Raw genomic sequence first — 12752 nt, 5'->3', positions numbered from 1 at the left:
TATACCAATAACAACTATTTATTAAACATTCTAACTGAATCCACTGCCCCCTTAGTCAAATCAGCCACTACCTCCCAAGCAAAATGGCTAGGCATGGGGAAGGAAAACCTTTACCCTTTTCATTCTCATTACTCATGTCCCTTTCATTCATTTCTGTTGGAAACAAACAGAGATTGCACTTTATCATTTTCCTAGCATTACTGCCATTTCAATGCCCAAGTCTACATGCTTTTCTCCAACTATGTCACTCACACACATTTTCACTTTTTTGAGATCCTGATCACATGGTAAATAGCTTCATTCATCCCATCCATCCACCTTTCTTCTGGGCCTGCTCCCTGTTCCCAAGCCAAGCACCACCAACTTAATGCATTCCCCAAGGATATCTGCTTTTATCCACCCTCATAACATGTCTACACCACCTCTACTCTTTTATACACACACACATGATGAAACAAAGACGGAAGAGAAATGAAACATTTTCAAAGAAATATATAAAGAGGGAACAAATATGTGCCTAAGCAGAAACAGAAAAGGGAGTACATAAAGTGCTGGTATAATAAAAAGTGTAGCGATGCTAAGGATAAAAGAGACAAAGCTTGGAAAAGATACAAAAAAGAGACTAAATGGCAAACATACATTAAACTGAGAAATGAATACGTAGACATACGAAGAGAGGAAAAAAAAAAACTATGAAAAAGATATAATAGCAAAATGCAAAGATCAACCTAAACTATTTTACAGATATGTAAACGATAAACTAAAAGACAAACACAAAATAATAAAATTGCGTGAAGGAAATCAAGAATACACAGAAGATGTAGAAATGGCTGAAGTAATGACCAGGCACTTCAAGTCTGTTTTTACAATTGAAAGCTCACAATTGTGGGATGATAGTCACCAGGAATGATCCCCTAAAATGAAAGAAATAATGGTGACACAGAAAGAAATAAGGGACCAAATAAAGAAACTCAATGTAAGAAAGTCACATGGACCAGACAGAATAGCGAACTGGATATTAAAAGAATGCATAGACGAACTCACAGACAAAATACACAAGATAACTAACTGACTTCTCACTCAAAGAAGGAAAAGTATCACAAGATTGGAAAAATGCTAATATTGTACCAATATATAAGGGAGGAAATAAAAAAAATCCAACAAATTTTAGACCAGTATCCCTTACAAGCACAAATTTAAAAAATATGTGAAAGAGTTATTAAAAACAAATGGACTAAACACTTGGAAAAGAACAAAATATTAAACCCCAACCAATTTGGATTTAGGTTAGGTTAGGTTAGGTTAAATGAAGCGGCCTTGCTGTGGATGTACTGTGTCTTGCGACACTGCTTCTGACCCAGGGCGGTGGGCAGGGTGCAGGGATGACCCGTCATCCAGGAGGTGCTCAGATGAGGTGCTCAGATGAGAGGAAGGGTGGGAGGGGTGTGGAGTGTATTTAGGGATGAAATGGGTGGGAGTGTTTTTATGCCTTTCCCTTTTTGGCTACCTCCCTTGGAAGGGGGAGAAAGCCTTGGTATATGAATGTATGTATGTAATTTGGATTTAGAAGTGGAAGATCATGTACTACAAACTTAATATGCTTTTACTCAAGATTGGTAGACATAATACAAGAAAGAGATGGCTGGGCTGATTGTGCCTATCTGGACCTACAAAAAGCTTTTGACAAAGTACCACACAAAAAATTACTGGGAAAAATTGAAGTAATTGGTGGAATACAAGGAAAATTATTGGAATGGATGGAAGATTTCTTGGAAGGAAGAAAAATGAGAGTGATACTTAGAGAAAAGAACTCAAAATGGGTAAACATGATAAGTGGAGTCCCCCAAGCCTCTGTGTTGGCTCCAATAATGTTTGCTATTTATATAAACAACATGGATGAAGGAATTAAATGCTATATATTCTTTGCAGATGATGCAAAACTATTGAGGAGAGTGAGTAACAAAGAAGAATGTAAATCTTTTCAGGGAGATCTGGACAAAGTCTAGAATTGGAGTAAAATGAATGAAGTGAATTTCAACATTAAAAAATGTAGTATAATGGAATTTGGAAAAAGCAATAATAGAATATCCAGTCAATACAAAATTGGAACAAAAGTAATTACAAAAGTAAACTTAGAAAGAGACCGAGGAGTGATCATTTCAAATGACATGACACCAGACAAACATGTAAACAAAATAGTTGGAGAAACCTACAACTTAATAAGATCAATGAAAGTGGCCTTTGACTACATAGATGAGGAAATGGTGAAGATGGAATGGGTGGGAGTGGTTTTATGCCTTTGTTTTTTGGCTACCTCCCTTGTAAGGGGAAAAAAGCCTTTGGTATATGTATGTATGTATTCCCAACTCACATGTCCTTTACTACTCATGTAAAAAATGTTTACTACCTTCAACAGGCTTCTCCCTTTTTCATGTTTTAACTTGTTCCAGAAATACTTGGTGATTTTCCAAAATCACTATCTTAAAATACTCTAATGATATTAAGAAAAACTATGGCTACTTCACTAATGAAAAGAATATATCACTAACAAACTTACTTGATAGCTGCAATTGCATGACCAGCCTCATGTATAACAGATGCCATCAGAATAGTGATAAAATAATAAGGTAAATCATTCACTGGGAAGGTTATTCCTGGGATCTGCAATATCAAAAGAAGAAAATTTGCATAAAGAAAATTAACACGAACCATCCTTACAATGCATGAATTCTATATAAAAACTAGAGCAATTCAAAGATTGAAAAAAATTAATTCATTAATCCATACAGTAAATAACCACTCCTGTATTCTGGCAGCTGTGCAACATTTCACACAGCAGTAATGAAAAATTCATTTCAAATATTGGAAGAAGAAGAAAGAGAATTACAGTATTCATATACATATTATTCTTCCTTAATTTTCCAATAATTTTCACTTTCAAATCAATCAAGACAGTGATGGTAAACAGCAATATAAAAAGAGAATGACAGTGACATTGTAAATTTGAAGGTCAGTTAAATTATCATCAGCAGCAATTTTCTCTAAATCTGCCACAATATTAACAGCTGCTGCAGCAGTGGTTTTAATCTAGACATGTCTAAGAATTTAGAATTATGATAAAAGTTGAAAATGGAAATATGAAAAGTAGGAAATTTATAGTAGTATATGTGCCCCCCAAAACACAGGCTTGGACTGATAGTGATCATACCAAACTACTGGAAGACACAACAAATACTTTAATTGAATTAATGAAAGAAGGAGGAAACATAGTAATTATGGGTGACTTTAACTCAAAGGAAATATGTTGGGAAGAAATGACAGTAAAAGACAGAGGAAATTTGGGGAAATATTCTACTGGATATAACTATTGAATACACATTGATTCAATGGGTGAAGGAAAACACCAGATATAGAAACAATAAAGAACATCGAAACTAGACTTAATATTCACATCTGAGCCTGAAATCGTGGACAAAATGGAATACAAGACACCAGTTGGTAAGTGACCACATACTAATAGAGTTCAAACTAAAAGAACAAAATGATGTGAGAAGAAATGAGAAATCTAGAAAAGGAAGACTAATGTATAACAAAACAGACTGAAAAACTTAAAAAAAAAAAAATTCAAAATGCAAACTAGGAAAAAAATTTAAATGAAGAAATAAAGATGGAAAAGAACTGGAACACATTAAAAGAAAAATACAAGGAGGGAACAGAAAATACGTACCAAAGAAGAAACAAAAACGGGTATACATAAAGTGTTGGTATAACAAAAAGTGTAGTGAAGCTATAGAAGAGACAAAGCCTGGAAAAGATGGAAAAAAAAATCAGATGGCAAACATATATCAAACTAAGAAACGGATATGTAAAAATATGCAGGAAAGAAAAAAGAAACTATGAAAAAGACATAATAGAAAAATGCAAGGACCAAGCTAAACTATTCTACAGATGTGTGAATGACAAACTAAAAGACAAACATAAAATAGTAAAACTGTGTTAAAGGAAATAAAGAATATATAGATGATGTAGAAATGGCTGAAATTATGATCAAGCATTAACCCCTTCCATACGGTGCCGCACACGTAGGCGTCATAGACTTAGATCTCGGTGGCAGCAGCCAATGCCAGCCGTACGACGTGTCGTAATAATACTCGCATCATAAAATATAGTCACCGCTTATATCGATCGTTCTCTCTTCACCCGTGAATTTTGATAACCATAGAAAATGCGATTACAAAAGAATTAGAAAGAATGTCATTATGGAGGAGCGACTACAATAAATATAATCAAGACGCCGATATGGCAGCCTCGCGAATACACTCGCTCCCCATGACGCCTACGTGTGCGGCACCGTATGGAAGGGGTTAATCTGTATTCACAATTGAAAACTCACAAAATTGGGAGGAAGGAGAGAGAGAAAGATCCCCCAATGAAAGAAATAACAGTGACACAGAAAGAAATACGGTAACAAAAAATAAAAACCTTGACATCAGAAAGTCACATGGGCTGGATGGAATTGCAAATTGGATATTAAAAGAATGTATAGACAAACTAACAGGCAAAATACGCAAGATAATTGATTTCTCACTCAAAGAAGGAAAAGTACCACTTACTCTTTCTATATGACCAAACTACCTCTGCATTCTGATTTACTGTATCACACAACTCCTTTCCCATCAGTATTCTCTGCCCTAACATATTTCTCACTCTATCCATCTTCATTACATCTCATACTTCTCAAATGTTTCATCTCAATCACACTTAGGATCCTCCCTCCTACAAAATCATTCATCCAATTCTCAGTTCTCAAAAACTGTATACAAATTCATCCTCAAGTGCTTTTCATAACAGAAATGGATTTCTCACAGCCTTTTAAAATAACTCTTCAACATTTCTTCTTTCCTCCTCATTTTTTCATCCCTCTTCTCCACTTAACTTACCACAAGCTGCAAAAGATGTTCTGCCTTTTCTTTTTCTGAACCAAACTGCATAGATGTGACAAGCCCTGCTACCAGAAGGCCAATGGAGGGCACTATCAGTAAACACACAACCACTGCACCAATACTGAAACCAAAAACAATTTTTTTCTTTTATCTGACACACACACTTGATATATGTAATAAATGGGACAAAAAATTCAGATAGTGTATAAAATGAATGAACAATCAAACTACAAGTGTATTCATTCTGTTTCAATTCCAGGTTTCTCAAATCTTTACAAAATCGCTTTAGCCATATAGGAGCATGATCAAATGTATCTATTTCTGCAGGAACAGATCCTATACTGGTAATGAATTAAAAATGTACAATAATAATCACAGTGAATTCTATTTAGTTTTGGTTACACGTGGTGGATGTCTGGAACAAATTGAACAAAACAATAGTGTATGCAAACACCAAACAAGAATTTAAGAACAAACTAGATGTTGCAAGATACAAAGATGGGTCACTACAAGCATAGTTCCCCTTCCCGTATAATACTAGTTAAAAGTTAAATACAATAAGGGCCCAGAACATAGTGTACTATAGTTGCAGTTTATTTTATTTTATATACATTATGACTATCGACTCAATTTCCTTGGTTTTTCATTCATAAATCAGCTGATTTTCATGGTTTTATTACAACTATAAATATCTAGTCTGAGAACTTCAAAATGGTCTTTTCTGTCTTATTTTACAGTCTTTTTATGATGTCAAGAAACTGCACCTTCACATAACAACACAGCATTCCTAAAACAAAGATCATCCCCCAACCCACTTCCCAAAGCAATATGTAAACCCCCACCATCACCTACAGGTGCACAGGTGCACCCCAATCAATCAATTGTTGCTTTGAGTTTCACTAAATAGAAAACCTACAGTCCTACAGTGGCTGGGAATGGTCCTCTGAACTTCCCACGGTTCTCTCTAAGAGGACACTTTAGACTGTTATCTATGTTGTATCACTGTTTCTATGTAAGAGTCTGTTAGACAAGTGGGTAGAAAGAGAGGTAGATGATGAGTGTTATATTTTTACTACTGTATAATGTTCATTTTTATTTTTATGCTGATGTAACAACATGTAAACTAAGTCAGTGTGTGCATTGATTTCAAGATTGCTTGAATAAGCAGTATTGCATGCGAGATTGTAATAGCTGTTCTGATTGGAGAAAGGGTGGAGGAGAAAATTCAAATGGTTCATGATTGTAAGATCATGCCCATAGGGAAGTTCTTAAATCTAACATTAAAGATCATTCACATAAAGAAATCATGACATCACTGCAGAACTGACCTAGTACCCAAATTGAGGATTCCTGAGGGGAGTCCCTTAGTGCAACTTAAGGAACCAAGTGTAATTATATTGAGGAAGAAAAGAAAAATTAAGCTCTGTTTAATTCCCCTCTCCTATACTAAGTGGAACTTAAGTCAGATGATTGGAAGCACAGGGCCTTCCAACAGATGAAAAGAATGAGTGACTAATCATACATAACAAAGATAGTGGTGAAAGGAAAATATAAAGTAAAAGCACAAAAGAAAGACAGCACACTCCTGCAGTGGTTGAAGTAAGATGTACAAAAATGAAGCTCCAAAGCGCCAAGCAGCGCTTCGCTGACAGACGAATTTAGAACCGGCCCTAGTTGCGTTTACAAAAACAGGAAGGGAGAAGTGTACTACAAGTGACCAAAAATGTAATTGTCTTTTGTGTCTTTATTTTTCTTCTTGGTCCGTTACTCAAAAAATGGAAGAAAAAAAACGGAAACCCAAGGGATAAAGAACAAAGAGATGCCTAGACATAAGCAGGGTGGAATCGCCTCTGGGGGTAATCCCCAAAAGGACATGCCTCAACGAAACCCTGAAGACGTACCAAAGGTTTGAAAAAAAATTATTTTCTGGTTTTGACAGAGTGGAATTATGTATAGAGGGACAGAAATGGGAAGAGAACCCAGGTTTAAAAATATGAGAAATAGGGAAATCAATAATTTGTTAGATAAAATAATCAAAATCAAAAGTGAGTATAAAATGATGTACAAAGAGGCCCTGCTGACGAGGGCCAATGAAAAGAATAACAGGGAGATAGATGATTTGAAAAAGGAACTAAATAGGATAAAGGGAGAGAATGAAAGATTGAAAAATGAAGATATAAATAGGACTGAGGCATTAAAGAATAAGATGAAGGATCAAATGCAGGCAGTGACCAAGAAAGTGGAAGAGAAGATCAAAGAAAATTATTTCCAAGAAATAAAGAAACAGTGGAAAGTAGAACAGGAAAGTCAAAAATTATCTTTTAAAGAAATAGTGGAGCAACAGGTCAAGGAAAATGCTAAAGAAACAGTAATTAAGGCAATTAAGGAGAAAGGTAATTTGGTCAGGGACACAATAGATAAAAAAGATGCATTGTAATCTATGGCATTAAAGAGAAACATGATGTTCCTAGATATTAGAGAGAAAAAGAGGAGAAAGAGATCACTAAAGAAATTCTGAAAGAGATTCAAGAGGAAAGATAAAATATTGATAAAGAAATGGAGGAAATATATAGAATAGGAAAATACTCAAAAGAAAAACAATATAGACCACTAAAAGTAATACTTAAGTCTCAAATAACAGCAGAGGAAGTACTATCTAGAACAAAACTAGCAAATAATGAACATTACAAAAATGTATGGATAAAAAAAAAATGAGTGATGAAGAAAAAGAGAAAGAAAAGGAACTTAGAAATGAAGCAAATGAAAAGAGAACAGAGACTGAAAAGTTTTTTTTTAGAGAGAAAGAGAGAGAGAGAGAGAGAGAGAGAGGGAGAGAGTGGTGGTCCTGAGGCTGAGAAAATGGTATATCAAGGGAAAGGATACAAAGTAGACAGAAAAGGACGAGAAGGAAAAAATTAAAGATAGCTTATACCCCAACATAGACGGAATGATTTCAGGACTGAATGAATTCAATGACTATCTGGCATTAGAAAAACCAGACAAAATGGGAATAGTAGAAACTAAATTAAAAAGTACTCTACCACCAAATACTATAGGACAATGTCTATACAACTATTGGACGAAGAATAGAAAGGAAAAACAGGGTGGGGGAGTATTATTTTTGACTAGGAAAGACTTAAATGTGACAAAGATAACAGAAGGAAAAAACAATGTAGAATCAATTATGATAAAAGTTGAAAGCAATTACATGAAAAGTAGAAAATTTGTAGTAGTGTATGTGCCCCCCAAAACACAGTCCTGGACAGAAAGCAATCATTCCAAACTGTTGGAAGATACAAAATATGAACTAATATACTGAAAGAAAGAGGAAATATAGTAATTATGGGTGATTTTAATTCAAAAGAAACATGTTGGGAAGAAATAATAGTGAAGGGTGGAGAAGACCTCTGGGGAAACATACTGCTTGATATGACTATTGAATACACAATGACTCAGTGGATAAAAGAAAATACCAGATACAGAAAAAATTAGGAACCATGGAGACTGGATTTAATACTTATGTCAGAACCTGAAACTGTGGACAGAATTGATTACAAAACTCCAATAGGAAAGATTGACCATGTACTAATAGAATTCAAACTAAAAGAGCAAATGGACTTAAGATGAAATGAGAAACATAGAAAAGGAAGACTAATGTACAACAAAATGAATTTTGAGAAACTCAAAAAACTTTCAAAATGCAAACTGGGATAAATTCCTAAATGAAGAAAAACAGATGGAAGAGAAATGGAATATACTAAAAGAAATTTATAATGAGGGAGTGAACAAATATGTACCATGACAAAAGCAAGAGAGAGTATACATAAAAAGCTGGTACAACAAAAAATGTAGTGAGGCTAAGAATAGAAAAAACAAAGCTTGGAAAAGATGGAAAAAAAAGACAAAAAAATTAGTAAATGGCAAACATACATCAAACTAAGAAATTATTATGTAAAAATACATAGAGATGAAAAGAGAAGCTATGAAAGAGATATAATAGAAAAATGCAAGGAACAACCTAAACTATTTTACAGGTATGTCAATGGTAAACTAAACAATAAACAATAAATGGAAAAGCTGCACCAGGGAAATTATGAATATACAGAAGAACTAGCAATGGCTGAAATTATGAGCAACCATTTCAAATTGATATTCACAATTGAAAGTTCACACAGATCTATGAAGGAAAAGAGTGAGAGAGATCCCCCCCCCCCAAAAGAAGGAAATAACTGTAACACAGATGGAAATCAGAAAAAAAAAAAAAAAAGTCAATCACATCATCCAGATGAAATTGCAAATTGGATTCTGAAAGAATGCATAGAGGAGTTGACGGACAAAATATACAATATAATTAAATACTCAAGGAAGGAAAGGTACCACAGGACTGGAAAAATGCAAATATTGTACCAATATATAAAGGAGGAAACAAGGAAGATCCAACCAACTACAGATCAGTCTCCCTAACAAGCACAATAGCAAAAATATGTGAAAATTTAGCAAAAGTAGATGGGTTAAACATCTGGAAGAAAAAAACATACTGAATTCAAATCAATCTGGATTTAGACAAGGAAGATCATGTACAACAAACTTGATCTGCTTCTATTCGAGACTAATAGAAATAATACAAAAAAAGGATGGATGGGCAGACTGTGCCTTTCTAGACCTACAAAAAGCATTTGATAAGGTACCACACAAGAAACTAATAAGAAAAATAGAATCAATAGGTGGCATCAGAGGAAAATCATTGGAATGGATGGAAGACTTCCTGACTGGGAGAAAAATGAGGGTAGGAATTAGAGACAAATACTCGAATTGGGAAGAAATGATAAGTGGTGTCCCACAAGGTTCGATATTGGCTCCAATCATGTTTGCCATATATTTAAATGATATGGATGAAGGAGTGGAGTGTTATATGAATTTCTTCACAGATGACACAAAAATACTAAAGAAAGTAAGAACAGAGGAGGATTGTGAATCATCACAGATAGACCTGGACAAAATCTGGAAATGGACTCAAAAAAGGGAGGTGAACTTCAATATCAAGAGGTGTAGTATAATGGAGTTTGGAAAAAGTAAAAATAGAGTGTCAAGAAATTATAAAATTGATGAAGAAGTCAAAAAAGTGCACTTGGAAAGAGACCTTGGAGTAATAATCAGCAAAGACATGACACTGGACAAACATATCAATAAAATAATAAGAGAAACCTTTAACCTATTAAGGTCAATGAAAGCTGCATTTGACTACTTGGAAGAGGAAATTATTTAAAAAATATTAGTTACACTAATATGACCAAAACTGGAGTAAGCAGCAACACTATGGACACCCAGTACCAAAAAGAATATAAAGAAATTAGAAAGAATACAAAGAGCAACAAGAAAACTGGCACCAACTCTTTCCAAATTAACATACGAACAAAGATTGTCCAAATTGGAATTACCAACTCTGGAACAAAGAAGAGAAAGAGATCTGCTGACTATTTATAGAATCATGAAAGAAATGGAAATCCTAGATAGGAATGATTTATTAAAATGGGACAATGGAAAAACAAGACATGAAAAGAAACTCAAAAAGGATAACTATAGAAGAGATCTAAAAAAAATAGCTTCCCACATAGAGTACTGGATACCTGGAATAATTTAGATAAAGAAACAGTGTGTGCAAACACTATTCAAGATTTTAAGAAAAAACTTGATGCTGAAAGATACAAAGACAGGTCACCATGAGCATAGCTCCCTTCCCGTATAATACAACTAGTTAAATACAACTGGGTAAATACAGAGAGATGACAAAAGAGTGGTGACAGGGGACCACATTCTATGTCACCTGCTGAAAGTGTTAATAAGAGAAGAACAGTCACTGGCAATTAGCTCCCCAAATGTGAAGAAGTGTAATAAACATACATACATACATATACCAACAACTTTTTCTCCCTTACAAGGGAGGTACCCAATAAAACAAAGGCATAAAATCCACTCCCATCCTCTTATCTTGGTTCCTCCTGGATGACGGGTCATCCCTGCATCTTGCCCACTGCCTTGGGTGAGAGGCAATACAGCAAGACACAGCACATCCACAGCAAGGATGCTTCATTTAATCAGCAACCCCCCCTCTCCATCCCCTCATGCAGAAAAAGAGAAGATGAAGAGAAACCCCTTCAGGCTGTATCAAAATATCATTCACACATACTCCATTGCCCCTCATCCCACACCTACTCACTTCCATGCATCACCACATCATTCATACACAACCACTCTCCACTCACCCCTATTTTCTGTCTTACCCCTTCCTTCATCAACATAGTTAAAGTTAATAGAGAGATCTTGGGCCCAGTCCAAAGATTGTCAGTCCCTCTGGGATGCACCTTCTAATGGAGGTGAGGGGATCAACAGGTTTTGAAAATGGGTAGCTTCATTGTCCATCTTGAAGGACCACCGCATGCAGATACATGTCACTGGTCCCTAGTGCAACCCCAAGAGACCAGTTTCTGGTGTCTAGAATAGGTTCAATATTAATTCACTCTTTAAGAAGGCTTCAACCTATTTCCATCCTATACGCTATACATTTTTGCTATCAGGGGGAACAAATTCACCAGTACCTACCCTCCCTCTTCTGTAAGCTGGCAACAGTGAAACAAAGCCCAGGCTCTTACAAAGCCCAAAGTACACAAGACCCATCTCATATCCACACACATCTAACCACTACAAAAAAGAAAAAATCCAACTCCTAAGTTCCTCCTAGACTGCATCACACTTACACAAGATAGTAAATATATTTTGTTTTCACTGTTTGATGATATGCATGTTTTTTATCATTTCAAAAGACATAAACATTTTTTCTTAACAGATGATGTTTTAGTTTATTTTTGCAGACCATGGCAATATAAAACAGTAATTGTACAGTTTGTAGGCTAGAAGTCTTATACATACGAAAACCAAGCACGGAGAAGTCTGGGCCTCCATACTGCCCATTTTGTGATAGGGCGGTTAAATACTGTTGTGAACCAGTTCAGTCGGAAGGGCTTCACACTAAGTCCCGTGTTCTCCAGAAAGTAGATGTATGGCAGATTAAGACATGACTGAAAAAAAGAGAAATAATGTTATGTAACTGTACATCAACCTAGGGAAAGAAAGCATAAGGACTAACAACAAGCAATGTATTTTTACTTTTCTACTTTAAACAGAGCTGAACACTCAAGCAAACAAGTCCACAGCCTGCAAACTCTGCAAGTGCGGAAATATTGTTTTGGCGGTTGAATTTGCATTGATTACATAGTCATCACAAATCTGCACATTTGTTTTGCGGAAGACTACAAACGAAAAACCTATCCCCAAACATGAAAACAAGGATTTCAAACTTCCCACAGTGCTAAGCACATTACTACTGTCACTGGCCACTAGACTGCCATGGTGATTCACATCCCATATTGTTTTGTTTCCACACATTTCAGCACCTACCAAGCCCCATACCACAATAACAGGAGAATGCAAGCCAAATTAGTCCAGTGTTTTGTTAAATTGTTTCTAGCTGATTCAGATAGTCTTGATTCTTTGCCATTAGTTAAAAACACTTTAGTACTTTCCTATTTGATTTGTGATAATAACAAATCAGACTTGTTTTTCTAGGTTTAATTGGCCTTAAACTTATAATATCCCTGATTATAGAACATGGAATCCCTATATACGAAGATTCCATGTACAGAAAGGAAAAAATAAAAGCGGACAATTTTCTCTACATGAAAGGCATATGCTTAGATGCAATGAAAAGTATGAAAATATTACAAAAGTATTGTACAAAACCTACACTCCCAC

The 12752-nt window shown here is 35.2% G+C and overlaps 1 protein-coding gene across 5 annotated transcripts in view; it reads right to left on the bottom strand.

Moving 5' to 3' along the window:
* Positions 1-12752, bottom strand: part of S2P (membrane-bound transcription factor site-2 protease) — a 42772-nt gene that overhangs the window by 18802 nt on the left and 11218 nt on the right. For all 5 annotated transcript variants that reach the window (XM_076206885.1, XM_076206881.1, XM_076206882.1 and 2 more), the window contains 3 exons: positions 11871-12019; positions 4941-5064; positions 2558-2661 (listed from right to left, as the gene is read on the bottom strand). In XM_076206885.1, the coding sequence (XP_076063000.1) occupies positions 2558-2661; positions 4941-5064; positions 11871-12019 (377 nt within the window). The remainder of the gene's footprint in view (positions 1-2557; positions 2662-4940; positions 5065-11870; positions 12020-12752) is intronic.

Source organism: Oratosquilla oratoria, chromosome 23 (assembly GCF_046742065.1).
Source record: "Oratosquilla oratoria isolate Oo_2021 chromosome 23, ASM4674206v1, whole genome shotgun sequence".
NCBI classification, from domain to species: domain Eukaryota; kingdom Metazoa; phylum Arthropoda; class Malacostraca; order Stomatopoda; family Squillidae; genus Oratosquilla; species Oratosquilla oratoria.
The sequence above is the reverse complement of the archived record's forward strand: the minus strand, read 5'-3'. Positions and strand labels throughout refer to the sequence as shown.